The 18,563-nt window shown below is 50.8% G+C and overlaps 1 protein-coding gene across 1 annotated transcript in view; it reads left to right on the top strand.

Annotated features, from left to right (window-relative positions):
* Positions 1–8,727, top strand: part of CCDC22 (CCC complex scaffolding subunit CCDC22) — a 33,911-nt gene extending 25,184 nt beyond the window's left edge. Inside the window, exons 16-17 of the mRNA XM_075322885.1 lie at positions 7,212–7,286; positions 8,264–8,727. Coding sequence (XP_075179000.1) covers positions 7,212–7,286; positions 8,264–8,377 — 189 coding nt within the window. The 3' untranslated portion in view covers positions 8,378–8,727. The remainder of the gene's footprint in view (positions 1–7,211; positions 7,287–8,263) is intronic.
* The last annotated feature ends 9,836 nt before the right edge of the window (positions 8,728–18,563 follow it).

The raw sequence follows: 18,563 nt of genomic DNA, 5'->3' as shown, positions 1-18,563 counted from the left end.
GTATTGATACACTGAGTGTTCGCTGCAGAAAGGAGCGGGATGAGGGCACATTAACACTGACACTATGTGCTTCAGCAGTCGCTGGGTTCCTACATCGTCAGTTTGCGGGCTCAATTCTTTTCTCTTGCTCCTGTCTGCAGCTGCTGCTCTCTGCCCTGATACAAGGAGTGGCCACTGCACACAGTAGAACGAGACGAGCACATAATCACACTGACACTGTGCTTCCACGCTCGCTGGGTTGCTACAGTGTCAGTGTAGCCTTCATCTCTCTCTCCTGTCTGCAGCTCCAGATTGCTGTATTGATACAATGATGTTTCGCTGCAGAGAGGAGCGGGATGAGGGCACCTTGACACTATGTGCTTCCACGCTAACTGGGTTCTTACAGTGTCAGTTTGCATGCTCAACCCTCTTTCCTCGCTCCTGTCTGCGGCTGCTGCTTGCTGGCCTGATACACGTAGTGGCTGCTGCAAACAGGAGAGCGGGATGCACGTACGTTCACACTGACACTATGTGCTTCCGCACTCGCTGGGTTCCTACAGTGTCGGTGCGCATGCTCAACCCTCTTTCCTCGCTCCTGTCTGCAGCTGCTGCTCTTCGCCCTGATATAATGAGTGGCCGCTGCAGACAGGAGAGCGGGATGCACGTACGTTCACACACTGTGATTCCGCACTCGCTGGGTTCCTACAGTGTTAGTGTACATGCTCAACCCTCTTTCCTCGCTCCTGTCTGCAGCTGCTGCTCTTCGCCCTGATATAATGAGTGTCCGCTGCAGACAGGAGAGCGGGATGCACGTACGTTCACACACTGTGATTCCGCACTCGCTGGGTTCCTACAGTGTCAGTGCACACACTGTAGGAACCCAGCGAGTGCAGAAGCACATAGTGTCAGTGTGAACGTGTGTGCATCCCGCTCTCCTGTCTGCAGCTGCCACTACGTGACATTCTCTGGATTTTTTTTTTTTCTCCTCCACTGTTTTCTAAAAACAAAATGTGACCATATATCTTGACGGTAGTCTCTGTTGGCCCTAATCATTGAGGTCACAGCTGAAACAGCTGATTTAGGGGTAAACGCCGCCGCCTCGTCCACAGTTGTCCTTTGTTTCTTCGGCGCTCCATTGGGAGACCCAGACAATTGGTGTATAGCTACTGCCTCCGGAGGCCACACAAAGCATTACACTAAAAAGTGTAAGGCCCCTCCCCTTCTGGCTATACACCCCCCGTGGGATCACGGGCTGCTCAGTTTTCAAGCTTTGTGCGAAGGAGGTCAGACATCCACGCATAGCTCCACTGTTTAGTCAGCAGTAGCTGCTGACTATATCGGATGGAAGAAAAGAGGGCCCATATAGGGTCCCCAGCATGCTCCCTTCTCACCCCACTTGCGGTTTGTTAAGGTTGAGGTACCCATTGCGGGTACGGAGGCTGGAGCCCACATGCTGCTTTCCTTCCCCATCCCCCTAAGGGGCTCTGTGGAAGTGGGATCTTACCGGCCCCCAAACCCTGAGGCCGGGCTCCATCCACAGACCCAGAGACCCTGCTGGAGGAGCTGAGTACCGTCAGGGACAAGGCCCTGCAACATTCAGGTACTCTGTGTCCCCGCACAGACAGGCCACGCACACTCCAGACTTGCTGGGTGTGCTAGTGCGCCGGGGGCAGTAGCGCTGCGCGCTCGGGTTAGAGTCACTGCAGCTTAGCTGAATGATTTTATGTGTTGGGAACTACCGCGCCGGCCGCTCCGGGAGCGGCGGCGCGGCTGGGACTTGTAGTGCGCCGGGGACTCGCGCTGACCGCGCTTTTACGGCGGCAGCGCTCATAAATCTAGTCCCCGGCTTTTGCGGCCTAGCTCCGCTTCGTTCCTGCCCCCACCCTGTCAATCAGGGAAAGGGAGAGACGCTGTTCTATAGTCAGCGCCGAGGGCTGGAGTCTTATTTACATACTCCAGCCCTCTCACTGGGCACAGTGGGGACGCAAGTTTCCCGCTCTTGGTCTAAACACGCCCAGGGCCCGCCCCTCTCCACAGGACGCCGGCAGCCATTCCTGCATGCAGTCTGGCTGGAGAACGGACACAGGCTCTGGGGGACTCAGACAAGGGGCTCTGGCGACCACACACCCGCGTTTATGCGGGCGGTAAGCTGCACATAAGTGCTGGCCCCACTAGTGCCACAGTGTTATTTGGTGCACTTTTTCCCTGTACCATATATATTTATATTGCACTGTACGGTCGCTTCTTGGCTTATACCCTATATTGCTCTGAGGAGACAACAACATGTCATCCGCAAAACGCAAGGGTGCCAAGGCACAGGCGGTATGCACTGCTTGTGTCGCATGTGGGGCTAATCTACCGGCAGGCTCCAATGACCCCCATTGTGTGCAATGTTCAATCCCTGTGCCACTTCGGCAGCCAGAGTCTATGGTAGTAGTGGCCCAGGCAGAGACGCCTGTGAACCCTGCCCCGGTGACGGGGACAGAATTTGCAATTTTTGCTGATAAGATGTCTGTGACTATGACAAAAATCCTGGAGACCTTGCAGTCCAGGCCAGTTACTCAGACCATGGACACTGCTGTGTCTATGCTCCCCGGTCCCCCTCAGTTGGAACTAATCCGTACTTCAAGGGGGTCCCAGGCATCACAGGCTGAACACTCTGACTCGGATGACAGTCCCAGGCAGCCTAAGCGGGCTCGCTGGGAAAGACCCTCGACGTCATCACACTGGTCAGGGTCTCAACGAGAAGAGTCTCTGTATGAGGAGACAGAGGTGGGTGATCAGGAGTCTAATCCTGACACCGCTCTCAATCTAGATACCCCTGATGGTGACGCAATGGTAAATGACCTTATAGCGGCCATCAATAGACTGTTGGATATTTCTCCCCCAGCCCCTTCAGCAGAGGAGGCAGCTGCCCAGCAGGAGAAGTTCCATTTTCGGTATCCCAAGCGTAAATTGAGTACTTTTCTGGACCACTCTGACTTCAGAGAATCAGTCCAGAAACATCATGCTTATCCAGACAAGCGTTTCTCCAAACGTCTTAAGGATACACGTTATCCCTTTCCCCCTGACGTGGTCAAACGCTGGACCCAGTGTCCAAAGGTGGATCCCCCAATATCCAGGCTTGCGGCTAGATCCATAGTTGCAGTGGAGGATGGGGCTTCACTTAAAGATGCCAATGACAGACAGATGGACCTGTGGTTGAAATCTGTCTATGAAGCTATCGGCGCGTCGTTTGCCCCAGCATTCGCGGCCGTGTGGGCACTCCAAGCTATTTCCGCTGGTCTGGCACAGGTGGACTCTATCATACGTCCAGCAGTGCCGCAAGTGGCGTCCTTAACTACGCAAATGTCTGCGTTTGCGACATACGCTATCAATGCGGTACTGGACTCTACGAGCCGTACCTCAATGGCGTCCGCCAACTCTGTGGTTTTGCGCAGAGCCTTGTGGTTAAAGGAATGGAAAGCAGATTCTGCTTCCAAGAAATGTTTAACCAGCTTGCCGCTATCTGGAGACAGAGTGTTTGGTGAGCAACTGGCTGAAATCATTAAACAGTCCAAGGGTAAGGACTCCTCCTTACCCCAGCCCAGATCAAGCAAACCTCAACAGAGGAAGTGGCAGTCGAGGTTTCGGTCCTTTCGAGGCTCGGGCAAGCCCCAATTCTCCTCGTCCAAATGGACTCAGAAGGAGCAAAGGAGCTCAGATGCCTGGCGGGCTCACTCACGCCCCAAGAAAGCAACCGGAGGAACCGCTTCCAAGCCGGCTGCCTCATGACTTTCGGCCTCCTCTCTCCGCATCCTCGGTCGGTGGCAGGCTCTCCCGCTTTTGCGACATTTGGCTGCCACAGGTCAAGGACCGGTGGGTAACAGACATTTTGTCTCACGGGTACAGGATAGAGTTCAGTTCTCGTCCTCCGCCTCGGTTCTTCAGAACTTCCCCACATCCCGACCGAGCAGATGCCCTTCTGCAGGCGGTGGGCTCTCTAAGAGCAGAAGGAGTGGTGATCCCTGTTCCTCTTCAGGAACAAGGGCAAGGTTTTTACTCCAATCTCTTTGTGGTGCCAAAAAAGGACGGCTCATTCCGTCCTGTTCTGGACCTAAAACTGCTCAACAAGCATGTGAACGCCAGGCGGTTCCGGATGGAATCCCTCCGCTCCGTCATTGCCTCAATGTCTCAAGGAGATTTCCTTGCATCAATAGACATCAAAGATGCTTATCTCCACGTGCCGATTGCTACAGAGCACCAACGCTTTCTACGTTTCGTGATAGGAGACGACCATCTACAATTCGTAGCTCTGCCATTTGGTCTGGCGACAGCCCCACGGGTTTTCACCAAGGTCATGGCGGCAGTGGTAGCAGTCTTGCACTCTCAGGGACATTCGGTGATCCCTTACTTGGACGATCTACTTGTCAAAGCACCCTCTCAAGAGGCATGCCAACTCAGCCTGAATGTTGCGCTGGAGACTCTCCAGACTTTCGGGTGGATCATCAACTTTTCAAAGTCCAATCTGTCACCGACCCAATCACTAACGTATCTTGGCATGGAGTTTCATACTCTCTCAGCGATAGTGAAGCTTCCGCTGGACAAGCAGCGGTCACTACAGACAGGGGTGCAGTCTCTCCTTCAAGGTCAGTCGCACCCCTTAAGGCGCCTCATGCACTTCCTAGGGAAGATGGTGGCAGCAATGGAGGCAGTCCCGTTTGCGCAGTTTCATCTGCGCCCACTTCAGTGGGACATTCTCCGCCAATGGGACGGGAAGTCAACATCCCTGGACAGGGAAGTCTCCCTTTCCCAGACGACCAAGGACTCTTTGCAGTGGTGGCTTCTTCCCACCTCTTTATCACAGGGAAGATCCTTCCTACCCCCATCCTGGGCAGTAGTCACGACGGACGCGAGTCTGTCAGGGTGGGGAGCAGTTTTTCTCCACCACAGGGCTCAGGGTACGTGGACTCAGCAGGAGTCCACCCTTCAGATCAATGTTCTGGAAATCAGGGCAGTGTATCTGGCCCTACTAGCCTTCCAGCAGTGGCTGGAAGGAAAGCAGATCCGAATTCAGTCGGACAACTCCACAGCGGTGGCATACATCAACCACCAAGGAGGGACACGCAGTCGGCAAGCCTTCCAGGAAGTCCGGCGGATTCTGATGTGGGTGGAGGACAGAGCATCCACCATATCCGCGGTTCACATCCCGGGCGTGGAAAACTGGGAAGCAGACTTCCTCAGTCGCCAGGGTATGGACGCAGGGGAGTGGTCCCTTCACCCAGACGTGTTTCAGGAAATCTGTCACCGCTGGGGGGTGCCGGATGTCGACCTAATGGCGTCTCGGCACAACAACAAGGTCCCGACCTTCATGGCGCGGTCTCGCGATCAAAGAGCTCTGGCGGTAGACGCCTTGGTGCAAGATTGGTCGCAGTTCCGGCTCCCTTATGTGTTTCCACCTCTGGCACTCTTGCCCAGAGTGCTACGCAAGATCAGATCCGATTGCAGCCGCGTCATACTCGTCGCCCCAGACTGGCCGAGGAGGTCGTGGTACCCGGATCTGTGGCATCTCACGGTCGGCCAACCGTGGGCACTACCAGACCGACCAGACTTACTGTCCCAAGGGCCGTTTTTCCATCGGAATTCTGCGGCCCTGAACCTGACTGTGTGGCCATTGAGTCCTGGATCCTGGCGTCTTCAGGATTATCCCAAGGGGTCGTTGCCACCATGAGACAGGCTAGGAAGCCCACGTCTGCTAAGATCTACCACAGAACGTGGAAGATATTCTTATCCTGGTGCTCTGCTCAGGGAGTGTCTCCCTGGCCATTTGCATTGCCTACTTTTCTTTCTTTCCTGCAATCTGGGTTAGAAAAAGGTTTGTCGCTCGGCTCCCTTAAAGGGCAAGTCTCGGCGCTATCCGTCTTTTTTCAGAAGCGTCTAGCACGACTTTCTAAGGTGCGCACGTTCCTGCAGGGGGTTTGTCATATCGTACCCCCGTACAAGCGGCCGTTAGATCCATGGGATCTGAACAGGGTACTAGTTGCCCTCCAGAAGCCGCCCTTCGAGCCTCTGAGGGATGTTTCACTTTCTCGACTATCACAGAAAGTGGCTTTTCTGGTAGCGATCACATCTCTTCGGAGAGTGTCTGAGCTAGCAGCGCTGTCATCCAAGGCTCCTTTCCTGGTCTTCCACCAGGACAAGGTAGTGCTGCGCCCCATTCAGGAGTTTCTCCCTAAGGTGGTATCCTCTTTTCATCTAAATCAGGATATCTCCTTGCCTTCCTTTTGTCCTCATGCAGTTCATCGGTATGAGAAGGATTTACATTTGTTAGATCTGGTGAGAGCACTCAGAATCTACATTTCCCGCACGGCGCCCCTGCGCCGCTCCGATGCACTCTTTGTCCTTGTCGCTGGTAAGCGCAAAGGGTCGCAGGCTTCCAAAGCCACCCTGGCTCGATGGATCAAACAACCAATTCTTGAAGCCTACCGTTCTGCTGGGCTTCCGGTTCCTTCAGGGCTAAAGGCCCACTCAACCAGAGCCGTGGGTGCGTCCTGGGCATTACGACACCAGGCTACGGCTCAACAGGTGTGCCAGGCAGCTACCTGGTCGAGTCTGCACACTTTCACCAAACATTATCAGGTGCATACCTATGCTTCGGCGGACGCCAGCCTAGGTAGAAGAGTCCTGCAGGCGGCAGTTGCCTCCCCGTAGGGAAGGGCTGTCTTTGCAGCTCTAACATGAGGTATTTCTTTACCCACCCAGGGACTGCTTTTGGACGTCCCAATCGTCTGGGTCTCCCAATGGAGCGCCGAAGAAGAAGGGAATTTTGTTACTTACCGTAAATTCCTTTTCTTCTAGCTCCTATTGGGAGACCCAGCACCCGCCCTGTTGTCCTTCGGGATTTTTGGTTTTTTCGGGTACACATGTTGTTCATGTTGAACGGTTTTCAGTTCTCCGATGTTACTCGGAGTGAATTTGTTTAAACCAGTTATTGGCTTTCCTCCTTCTTGCTTTAGCACTAAAACTGAGCAGCCCGTGATCCCACGGGGGGTGTATAGCCAGAAGGGGAGGGGCCTTACACTTTTTAGTGTAATGCTTTGTGTGGCCTCCGGAGGCAGTAGCTATACACCAATCGTCTGGGTCTCCCAATAGGAGCTAGAAGAAAAGGAATTTACGGTAAGTAACAAAATTCCCTTCTTTGTGTGGTCCGTATTACCTTTTACATGGTTTCACCTTTTTTTCTTCCTTTTTAGAATTGCAGCCAGCTAATCCAAACCATAGAGGACACTGGAACCATTTTGAGAGAGATCCGAGATTTAGAAGAGCAGGTAAATTGTGGTCCTTTTGGTGGCCGCTATTGTTTTTTAATACAAAAAACTAAATAGTTTTCAAAGCCAGCTTACCCGTACACTCCTGTGTGTGGATTCCAGTATCAATCCAGAAGAAAGTCCGCACGGAAAACCAGAGCAGGAGCCAGCCACGGGAATTGTTTTTTAATGGGAATCTATCACCAGGTTTTTGCTCCTCCATCTGAGAGCAGCATAATGTAGGGGCAGAGACCCTGATTCCAGCACTGTTTGCTGTCATTTTGATAAAATTAGTGGGTTGGGTTTTTGTGGGTTTTTTTGGGGTTTTTTTTGCTGCAGATCTAGCAGTTATACAGAGCTCATAAATAGTCCTGTGATGATAATCTCCTGCTGATTAAACAGTGATTTTTATCAAAACTAAGGAGCCCAGTAAGTGACACGTCCCTGGAATCAGGGTTTATGCCCCTTCGTTATGCTGCTCTCAGATTAGGACGCATCTACTCAATACTGAGCAAAGGGTCTGAATACTTATGACCACGTGATATTTCAAAAATTTCTACATTTCTGCGGGGGGGGGGGGGGGTTTCTGTCAAGATGGGGGATGGGGTGCATAGTGTACGTTAATGAGAAAAAAAATGAATTTACCAAATGGCTGCAATGAAAAATTTAAAGGGGTCTGAATACCTTCCGTACCCGCTGTATAGAATTTGTCCCCTTAAAAAAAAAAACAAAAAAAAACGTTTTCCCTTAGGCTCAGTTTAATCAACAAACCGTGCTTTAATCACCCTACCCGGGTCCAAATGTGTGTTACCACCGCTGCCCTGGTCTCTTTTGTTTAGCTGCAGCGGTCACATCTCGGACACAGATAATGTATTTATTGATTGATGAAGTGTGTAACAGAGCATGCTGGGAGTTGTAGTGCACACATCAATGTGTTACCACTATGTGATGACCACTGACAGCTTTGTCCTTTTTTTTTTGCTGCCTTCTCTCTGCAGATAGAGACCGAGGCGGCTAAGAAGACTCTGAGTAATCTGCAGAAGATCTTGGAAGATTACAAGGCCATTAAACAAGAGAACGCTCTGCTGCTGGGTCGCATGAGGGAGACTTAAGAGGAGCTTGACATTCGGGCGTCTTCTCGGCTGAGGTTATCCACGAGTCCTTCACATAGACTGCACATTTCTCATAATACTGTGTTCCCATCCGTAACGAAATTGGACCTCACTAATGAAATCTTTGCACAACCTTTTTTTTGGGTCCTGGAAAAACTGTGCAGAATGCGGCTACCGGAGGGCAGTACAGAGCTCGTGTACCCCCTGGTGAAGACTAATGCGGAATGTAGATGCCAACCCCGATCCTCTTTTGGAGGGGAAGAATCCTAGTTTCTTCTATGGAGGAAACCAAATCATTTTGTAACATTCATATCTGTAAATGCAAAACATTTCTATAAAGACAAATTGAAGCTGACATTGTGCGTGATGCGGTTTCTCTGAGTTTGGGGAGTGGCGGCCATTGTAATGCAGGTACGACGCAAAAGAAATTGCGCTAGAAGTGACGCGTGCTGATTCTGACGAGATGATGCCGCAGCTCACTGAGCAATGTCTGGAGCAAATTCACAGCTCTGATTAGCAAACAGTGGAGTAAATAAAAAAAGAAAAAAAACACACAACCCCCAAAAACATAGCATGTGCCCTCAATCAGGCCTCACTTCAGGTTTATGTAGACTTCTGCGTTTTGTTTTTTTGTCCTCTGGTAAGATCTCCTCTTCCCCTTCCTCTTCCCCTTCCTCCCTCCTCTCTTCCTCATCCCCTTCCTCCCTCCTCTCTTCGTCGTCTCCTTCCTTCCTCCTCTCGTCGTCCCCTTCCTCCCTCCTCTCTTCGTCGTCTCCTTCCTCCCTCCTCTCTTCGTCGTCTCCTTCCTCCCTCCTCTCTTCGTCGTCTCCTTCCTCCCTCCTCTCTTCGTCGTCTCCTTCCTTCCTCCTCTCGTCGTCTCCTTCCTTCCTCCTCTCGTCGTCTCCTTCCTTCCTCCTCTCGTCGTCTCCTTCCTTCCTCCTCTCGTCGTCTCCTTCCTTCCTCCTCTCGTCGTCTCCTTCCTTCCTCCTCTCGTCGTCTCCTTCCTTCCTCCTCTCGTCGTCTCCTTCCTTCCTCCTCTCGTCGTCTCCTTCCTTCCTCCTCTCGTCGTCTCCTTCCTTCCTCCTCTCGTCGTCTCCTTCCTTCCTCCTCTCGTCGTCTCCTTCCTTCCTCCTCTCGTCGTCTCCTTCCTTCCTCCTCTCGTCGTCTCCTTCCTTCCTCCTCTCGTCGTCTCCTTCCTTCCTCCTCTCGTCGTCTCCTTCCTTCCTCCTCTCGTCGTCTCCTTCCTTCCTCCTCTCGTCGTCTCCTTCCTTCCTCCTCTCGTCGTCTCCTTCCTTCCTCCTCTCGTCGTCTCCTTCCTTCCTCCTCTCGTCGTCTCCTTCCTTCCTCCTCTCGTCGTCTCCTTCCTTCCTCCTCTCGTCGTCTCCTTCCTTCCTCCTCTCGTCGTCTCCTTCCTTCCTCCTCTCGTCGTCTCCTTCCTTCCTCCTCTCGTCGTCTCCTTCCTTCCTCCTCTCGTCGTCTCCTTCCTTCCTCCTCTCGTCGTCTCCTTCCTTCCTCCTCTCGTCGTCTCCTTCCTTCCTCCTCTCGTCGTCTCCTTCCTTCCTCCTCTCGTCGTCTCCTTCCTTCCTCCTCTCGTCGTCTCCTTCCTTCCCTCCTCTCGTCGTCTCCTTCCTTCCCTCCTCTCGTCGTCTCCTTCCTTCCCTCCTCTCGTCGTCTCCTTCCTTCCCTCCTCTCGTCGTCTCCTTCCTTCCCTCCTCTCGTCTCCTTCCTACCCTCCTCTCGTCGTCTCCTTCCTACCCTCCTCTCGTCGTCTCCTTCCTACCCTCCTCTCGTCGTCTCCTTCCTACCCTCCTCTCGTCGTCTCCTTCCTACCCTCCTCTCGTCGTCTCCTTCCTACCCTCCTCTTCTTCTTCCTTCCTACCCTCCTCTTCTTCTTCCTTCCTACCCTCCTCTTCTTCTTCCTTCCTACCCTCCTCTTCTTCTTCCTTCCTACCCTCCTCTTCTTCTTCCTTCCTACCCTCCTCTTCTTCTTCCTTCCTTCCTACCCTCCTCTTCTTCTTCCTTCCTTCCTACCCTCCTCTTCTTCCTTCCTACCCTCCTCTTCTTCTTCCTTCCTTCCTTCCTTCCTACCCTCCTCTTCTCCTTCCTTCCTTCCTACCCTCCTCTTCTCCTTCCTTCCTTCCTACCCTCCTCTTCTCCTTCCTTCCTTCCTTCCTTCCTTCCTTCCTTCCCTCCTCTTCTTCCTCCCTTCCTTCCCTCCTCTTCTTCCTTCCTTCCTTCCTTCCTTCCTCCACTATTCCTTCCTCCACTATTCCTTCCTTCCTTCCTCCACTATTCCTTCCTTCCTTCCTTCCTTCCTCCACTATTCCTTCCTTCCTTCCTTCCTCCACTATTCCTTCCTCCACTATTCCTTCCTTCCTTCCTCCACTATTCCTTCCTACCTTCCTTCCTTCCTTCCTCCACTATTCCTTCCTTCCTTCCTTCCTTCCTACCTTCCTCCACTATTCCTTCCTCCACTATTCCTTCCTTCCTTCCTTCCTTCCTACCTTCCTCCACTATTCCTTCCTCCACTATTCCTTCCTTCCTTCCTTCACTATTCCTTCCTCCACTATTCCTTCCTCCACTATTCCTTCCTTCCTTCACTATTCCTTCCTTCCTCCACTATTCCTTCCTTCCTCCACTATTCCTTCCTTCCTTCCTCCACTATTCCTTCCTCCACTATTCCTTCCTCCACTATTCCTTCCTTCCTTCCTCCACTATTCCTTCCTCCACTATTCCTTCCTCCACTATTCCTTCCTTCCTTCCTCCACTATTCCTTCCTCCACTATTCCTTCCTTCCTTCACTATTCCTTCCTTCCTCCACTATTCCTTCCTTCCTCCACTATTCCTTCCTTCCTTCCTCCACTATTCCTTCCTTCCTTCCTCCACTATTCCTTCCTTCCTTCCTCCACTATTCCTTCCTACCTTCCTTCCTTCCTTCCTTCCTCCACTATTCCTTCCTTCCTCCACTATTCCTTCCTTCCTCCACTATTCCTCCACTATTCCTTCCTTCCTTCCTTCCTTCCTTCCTTCCTTCCTTCCTCCAATATTCCTTCCTTCCTTCCTTCCTCCACTATTCCTTCCTTCCTTCCTCCACTATTCCTTCCTTCCTTCCTCCACTATTCCTTCCTTCCTTCCTTCCTTCCTCCACTATTCCTTCCTTCCTTCCTCCACTATTCCTTCCTTCCTTCCTCCACTATTCCTTCCTCCACTATTCCTTCCTCCACTATTCCTTCCTTCCTTCCTTCACTATTCCTTCCTCCACTATTCCTTCCTCCACTATTCCTTCCTTCCTTCACTATTCCTTCCTTCCTCCACTATTCCTTCCTTCCTCCACTATTCCTTCCTTCCTTCCTCCACTATTCCTTCCTTCCTTCCTCCACTATTCCTTCCTACCTTCCTTCCTTCCTTCCTTCCTCCACTATTCCTTCCTTCCTCCACTATTCCTTCCTTCCTCCACTATTCCTCCACTATTCCTCCACTATTCCTTCCTTCCTTCCTTCCTTCCTTCCTTCCTCCAATATTCCTTCCTTCCTTCCTTCCTCCAATATTCCTTCCTTCCTTCCTTCCTCCAATATTCCTTCCTTCCTTCCTTCCTCCAATATTCCTTCCTTCCTTCCTTCCTCCACTATTCCTTCCTTCCTTCCTCCACTATTCCTTCCTTCCTTCCTCCACTATTCCTTCCTTCCTTCCTCCACTATTCCTTCCTTCCTTCCTCCACTATTCCTTCCTTCCTTCCTCCACTATTCCTTCCTTCCTCCTCTCTTCCTCTTCCTTCCTTCCTCCACTATTCCTTCCTATCTTCCTCCACTATTCCTTCCTATCTTCCTCCACTATTCCTTCCTATCTTCCTCCACTACTCCTTCCTTCCTTCCTCCACTATTCCTTCCTTCCTTCCTCCACTATTCCTTCCTTCCTTCCTCCACTATTCCTTCCTTCCTTCCTCCACTATTCCTTCCTTCCTTCCTCCACTATTCCTTCCTTCCTACCTTCCTCCTCTCTTCCTTCCTTCCTTCTTTCCTCAACTATTCCTTCCTCCACTATTCCTTCCTTCCTTCCTCCACTATTCCTTCCTTCCTTCCTCCTCTCTTCCTCTTCCTTCCTTCCTCCACTATTCCTTCCTTCCTCCCTTCCTTCCTCCCTTCCTTCCTCCCTCCCTTCCTTCCTCCCTTCCTTCCTTCCTTCCTTCCTTCCTTCCTCCACTATTCATTCCTTCCTTCCTCCACTATTCCTTCCTTCCTTCCTCCACTATTCCTTCCTTCCTTCCTCCACTATTCCTTCCTTCCTTCCTTCACTATTCCTTCCTTCCTTCCTCCACTATTCCTTCCTTCCTTCCTCCACTATTCCTTCCTTCCTTCCTTCCTCCACTATTCCTTCCTTCCTTCCTTCCTCCACTATTTCTTCCTTCCTTCCTTCCTTCCTCCACTATTTCTTCCTTCCTTCCTCCACTATTCCTTCCTTCCTTCTTTCCTCCTGTCTTCCTTCCTTCCTCCACTATTCCTTCCTCCACTATTCCTTCCTTCCTCCAATATTCATTCATTCCTTTCTTCCTCCACTATTCCTTCCTTCCTCCACTATTCATTCCTTCCTTCCTCCTCTCTTCCTCTTCCTTTTTTCCTCCTGTCTTCCTTCCTTCCTCCACTATTCCTTCCTCCACTATTCCTTCCTTCCTTCCTCCACTCTTCCTTCCTTCTTTCCTTCCTCCACTCTTCCTTCCTTCCTTCCTCCACTCTTCCTTCCTCCACTCTTCCTTCCTTCCTTCACTCTTCCTTACTTCCTTCCTTCCTCCACTCTTCCTTCCTTCCTTCCTTCCTTCCTCCACTCTTCCTTCCTTCCTTCCTTCCTCCACTCTTCCTTCCTTCCTTCCTCCACTCTTCCTTCCTTTATTCCTTCCTCCACTATTCCTTCCTTTATTCCTTCCTTCCTTCCTTCCTTCCTCCACTCTTCCTTCCTTCCTTCCTTCCTTCCTCCACTCTTCCTTCCTTCCTTCCTTCCTTCCTTCCTCCACTCTTCCTTCCTTCCTTCCTTCCTCCACTCTTCCTTCCTTCCTTCCTTCCTTCCTTCCTTCCTTCCTCCACTCTTCCTTCCTTCCTTCCTTCCTTCCTTCCTCCACTCTTCCTTCCTTCCTTCCTCCACTCTTCCTTCCTCCCTCCCTCCACTCTTCCTTCCTTCCTTCCTCCCTCCCTCCACTCTTCCTTCCTCCCTCCCTCCACTCTTCCTTCCTTCCTCCCTCCACTCTTCCTTCCTTCCTCCCTCCACTCTTCCTTCCTTCCTCCCTCCACTCTTCCTTCCTTCCTTCCTCCACTCTTCCTTCCTTCCTTCCTCCACTCTTCCTTCCTTCCTTCCTCCACTCTTCCTTCCTACCTTACTCCTCTCTTCCTCTTCCTTCCTTCCTTCCTTCCTTCCTCCACTCTTCCTTCCTTCCTTCCTTCCTCCACTCTTCCTTCCTTCCTCCACTCTTCCTTCCTTCCTCCACTATTCCTTCCTTCCTTCCTCCACTATTCCTTCCTTCCTTCCTCCACTATTCCTTCCTCCACTATTCCTTCCTACCTTCCTTCCTTCCTTCCTTCCTCCACTATTCCTTCCTTCCTTCCTTCCTCCACTATTCCTTCCTTCCTTCCTTTCTTCCTCCACTATTCCTTCCTTCCTTCCTTCCTCCACTATTCCTTCCTTCCTTCCTTCCTTCCTCCACTATTCCTTCCTTCCATCCTCCTCTCTTCCCCTTCCTTCCTCCTCTCTTCCTCTTCCTTCCTTCCTCCACTATTCCTTCCTTCCAACACTATTCATTCCTTCCTTCCTTCCTCCACTATTCCTTCCTTCCTCCACTCTTCCTTCCTTCCTTCCTTCCTCCACTCTTCCTTCCTTCCTTCCTTCCTTCCTCCTCCACTCTTCCTTCCTTCCTTCCTCCACTCTTCCTTCCTTCCTCCACTCTTCCTTCCTTCCTTCCTCCACTCTTCCTTCCTTCCTTCCTCCACTCTTCCTTCTTTCCTTCCTCCACTATTCCTTCCTTCCTTCCTCCACTATTCCTTCCTTCCTTCCTCCACTATTCCTTCCTCCACTATTCCTTCCTTCCTTCCTTCCTCCACTATTCCTTCCTCCACTATTCCTTCCTTCCTTCCTTCCTTCCTTCCTCCACTATTCCTTCCTTCCTTCTTTCTTTCCTTCCTTCCTCCACTATTCCTTCCTTCCTTCCTTCCTTCTTTCCTTCCTTCCTTTCTTCCTCCACTATTCCTTCCTACCTTCCTTCCTTCCTTTCTTCCTCCACTATTCCTTCCTTCCTTTCTTCCTCCACTATTCCTTCCTTCCTTCCTTCCTCCACTATTCCTTCCTTCCTTCCTCCACTATTCCTTCCTTCCTTCCTTCCTTCCTCCACTATTCCTTCCTTCCTCCACTATTCCTTCCTTCCTCCACTATTTCTTCCTTCCTCCACTATTTCTTCCTTCCTTCCTCCACTATTGCCTTCCTCCACTATTCCTTCCTTCCTTCCTTCCTTCCTCCACTATTCCTTCCTCCCTCCACTCTTCCTCTTCCTTTTTTCCTCCTATCTTCCTTCCTTCCTCCACTCTTCCTTCCTTCCTTCCTCCACTCTTCCTTCCTTCCTTCCTCCACTCTTCCTTCCTTCCTTCCTCCACTCTTCCTTCCTTCCTTCCTCCACTCTTCCTTCCTTCCTTCCTTCATCCACTCTTCCTTCCTTCCTCCACTCTTCCTTACTTCCTTCCTTCCTCCACTCTTCCTTCCTTCCTTCCTCCACTATTCCTTCCTTCCTCCACTCTTCCTTCCTTCCTTCCTCCACTCTTCCTTCCTTCCTTCCTTCATCCACTCTTCCTTCCTTCCTCCACTCTTCCTTACTTCCTTCCTTCCTCCACTCTTCCTTCCTTCCTTCCTCCACTATTCCTTCCTTCCTCCACTCTTCCTTCCTTCCTTCCTCCACTATTCCTTCCTTCCTCCACTATTCCTTCCTTCCTTCCTTCCTCCACTCTTCCTTCCTCCACTCTTCCTTCCTCCACTCTTCCTTCCTTCCTCCACTCTTCCTTCCTTCCTTCCTTCCTCCACTCTTCCTTCCTTCCTTCCTCCACTATTCCTTCCTTCCTTCCTCCACTCTTCCTTCCTTCCTTCCTCCACTCTTCCTTCCTTCCTCCACTCTTCCTTCCTTCCTCCACTCTTCCTTCCTTCCTTCCTTCCTCCACTCTTCCTTCCTTCCTTCCTTCCTCCACTATTCCTTCCTTCCTCCACTCTTCCTTCCTTCCTTCCTTCCTCCACTATTCCTTCCTTCCTTCCTCCACTCTTCCTTCCTCCACTCTTCCTTCCTTCCTCCACTCTTCCTTACTTCCTTCCTTCCTCCACTCTTCCTTCCTTCCTTCCTTCCTCCACTCTTCCTTCCTTCCTCCACTCTTCCTTCCTTCCTCCACTCTTCCTTCCTTCCTCCACTCTTCCTTCCTTCCTTCCTCCACTATTTCTTCCTTCCTTCCTCCACTATTCCTTCCTCCACTATTTATTCCTTCCTTCCTTCCTTCCTTCCTTCCTTCCTTCCTCCAATATTCATTCATTCATTCCTTCCTTCCTCCACTATTCCTTCCTCCCTCCACTCTTCCTCTTCCTTTTTTCCTCCTGTCTTCCTTCCTTCCTCCACTCTTCCTTCCTTCCTTCCTCCACTCTTCCTTCCTTCCTTCCTCCACTCTTCCTTCCTTCCTCCACTCTTCCTTCCTTCCTTCCTTCCTCCACTATTCCTTCCTTCCTCCACTCTTCCTTCCTTCCTTCCTTCCTCCACTATTCCTTCCTTCCTTCCTTCCCTCCTTCTTTCTTTCCTTCCTTCCTCCACTATTCCTTCCTTCCTTCCTTCCTTCTTTCCTTCCTTCCTTTCTTCCTCCACTATTCCTTCCTACCTTCCTTCCTTCCTTCCTCCACTATTCCTTCCTTCCTTCCTTCCTTTCTTCCTCCACTATTCCTTCCTTCCTTTCTTCCTCCACTATTCCTTCCTTCCTTTCTTCCTCCACTATTCCTTCCTTCCTTCCTTCCTTCCTTCCTTCCTCCACTATTCCTTCCTTCCTTCCTCCACTCTTCCTTCCTCCACTCTTCCTTCCTTCCTCCACTCTTCCTTACTTCCTTCCTTCCTCCACTCTTCCTTCCTTCCTTCCTTCCTTCCTCCACTCTTCCTTCCTTCCTCCACTCTTCCTTCCTTCCTCCACTCTTCCTTCCTTCCTCCACTCTTCCTTCCTTCCTTCCTCCACTATTTCTTCCTTCCTTCCTCCACTATTCCTTCCTCCACTATTTATTCCTTCCTTCCTTCCTTCCTTCCTTCCTCCAATATTCATTCATTCATTCCTTCCTTCCTCCACTATTCCTTCCTCCCTCCACTCTTCCTCTTCCTTTTTTCCTCCTGTCTTCCTTCCTTCCTCCACTCTTCCTTCCTTCCTTCCTCCACTCTTCCTTCCTTCCTTCCTCCACTCTTCCTTCCTTCCTCCACTCTTCCTTCCTTCCTTCCTTCCTCCACTATTCCTTCCTTCCTCCACTCTTCCTTCCTTCCTTCCTTCCTTCCTCCACTATTCCTTCCTTCCTTCCTTCCCTCCTTCTTTCTTTCCTTCCTTCCTCCACTATTCCTTCCTTCCTTCCTTCCTTCTTTCCTTCCTTCCTTTCTTCCTCCACTATTCCTTCCTACCTTCCTTCCTTCCTTCCTCCACTATTCCTTCCTTCCTTCCTTCCTTCCTTTCTTCCTCCACTATTCCTTCCTTCCTTTCTTCCTCCACTATTCCTTCCTTCCTTTCTTCCTCCACTATTCCTTCCTTCCTTCCTTCCTTCCTTCCTCCACTATTCCTTCCTTCCTCCACTATTCCTTCTTTCCTCCACTATTTCTTCCTTCCTTCCTCCACTATTCCTTCCTCCACTATTTATTCCTTCCTTCCTTCCTTCCTTCCTTCCTCCAATATTCATTCATTCATTCCTTCCTTCCTCCACTATTCCTTCCTCCCTCCACTCTTCCTCTTCCTTTTTCCTCCTGTCTTCCTTCCTTCCTCCACTCTTCCTTCCTTCCTCCACTCTTCCTTCCTTCCTTCCTCCACTCTTCCTTCCTTCCTCCACTCTTCCTTCCTTCCTTCCTCCACTCTTCCTTCCTTCCTCCACTCTTCCTTCCTTCCTCCACTCTTCCTTCCTTCCTTCCTTCCTCCACTATTCCTTCCTTCCTCCACTCTTCCTTCCTTCCTTCCTTCCTTCCTCCACTATTCCTTCCTTCCTTCCTCCACTCTTCCTTCCTCCACTCTTCCTTCCTTCCTCCACTCTTCCTTACTTCCTTCCTTCCTCCACTCTTCCTTCCTTCCTTCCTCCACTCTTCCTTCCTTCCTCCACTCTTCCTTCCTTCCTCCACTCTTCCTTCCTTCCTCCACTCTTCCTTCCTTCCTTCCTCCACTCTTCCTTCCTTCCTTCCTCCACTCTTCCTTCCTTCCTCCACTCTTCCTTCTTTCCTTCCTCCACTATTCCTTCCTTCCTTCCTTCCTCCACTATTCCTTCCTTCCTTCCTCCACTATTCCTTCCTTCCTTCCTCCACTATTCCTTCCTTCCTCCACTATTCCTTCCTTCCTTCCTTCCTTACTCCACTATTCCTTCCTTCCCTCCTTCTTTCTTTCCTTCCTTCCTCCACTATTCCTTCCTTCCTTCTTTCCTTCCTTCCTTTCTTCCTCCACTATTCCTTCCTACCTTCCTTCCTTCCTTCCTCCACTATTCCTTCCTTCCTTCCTTTCTTCCTCCACTATTCCTTCCTTCCTTTCTTCCTCCACTATTCCTTCCTTCCTTCCTTCCTTCCTCCACTATTCCTTCCTTCCTCCACTATTCCTTCCTTCCTTCCTTCCTTCTTTCCTTCCTTCCTTCCTTCCTCCACTATTCCTTCCTTCCTCCACTATTCCTTCCTTCCTCCACTATTCCTTCCTTCCTTCCTTCCTTACTCCACTATTCCTTCCTTCCCTCCTTCTTTCTTTCCTTCCTTCCTCCACTATTCCTTCCTTCCTTCCTTCTTTCCTTCCTTCCTTTCTTCCTCCACTATTCCTTCCTACCTTCCTTCCTTCCTCCACTATTCCTTCCTTCCTTCCTTTCTTCCTCCACTATTCCTTCCTTCCTTTCTTCCTCCACTATTCCTTCCTTCCTTCCTTCCTTCCTCCACTATTCCTTCCTTCCTCCACTATTCCTTCCTTCCTTCCTTCCT

The sequence above is a fragment of the Anomaloglossus baeobatrachus genome, chromosome 9 (genome assembly GCF_048569485.1).
Source record: "Anomaloglossus baeobatrachus isolate aAnoBae1 chromosome 9, aAnoBae1.hap1, whole genome shotgun sequence".
NCBI classification, from domain to species: Eukaryota; Metazoa; Chordata; class Amphibia; order Anura; family Aromobatidae; genus Anomaloglossus; species Anomaloglossus baeobatrachus.
The sequence above is the reverse complement of the archived record's forward strand: the minus strand, read 5'-3'. Positions and strand labels throughout refer to the sequence as shown.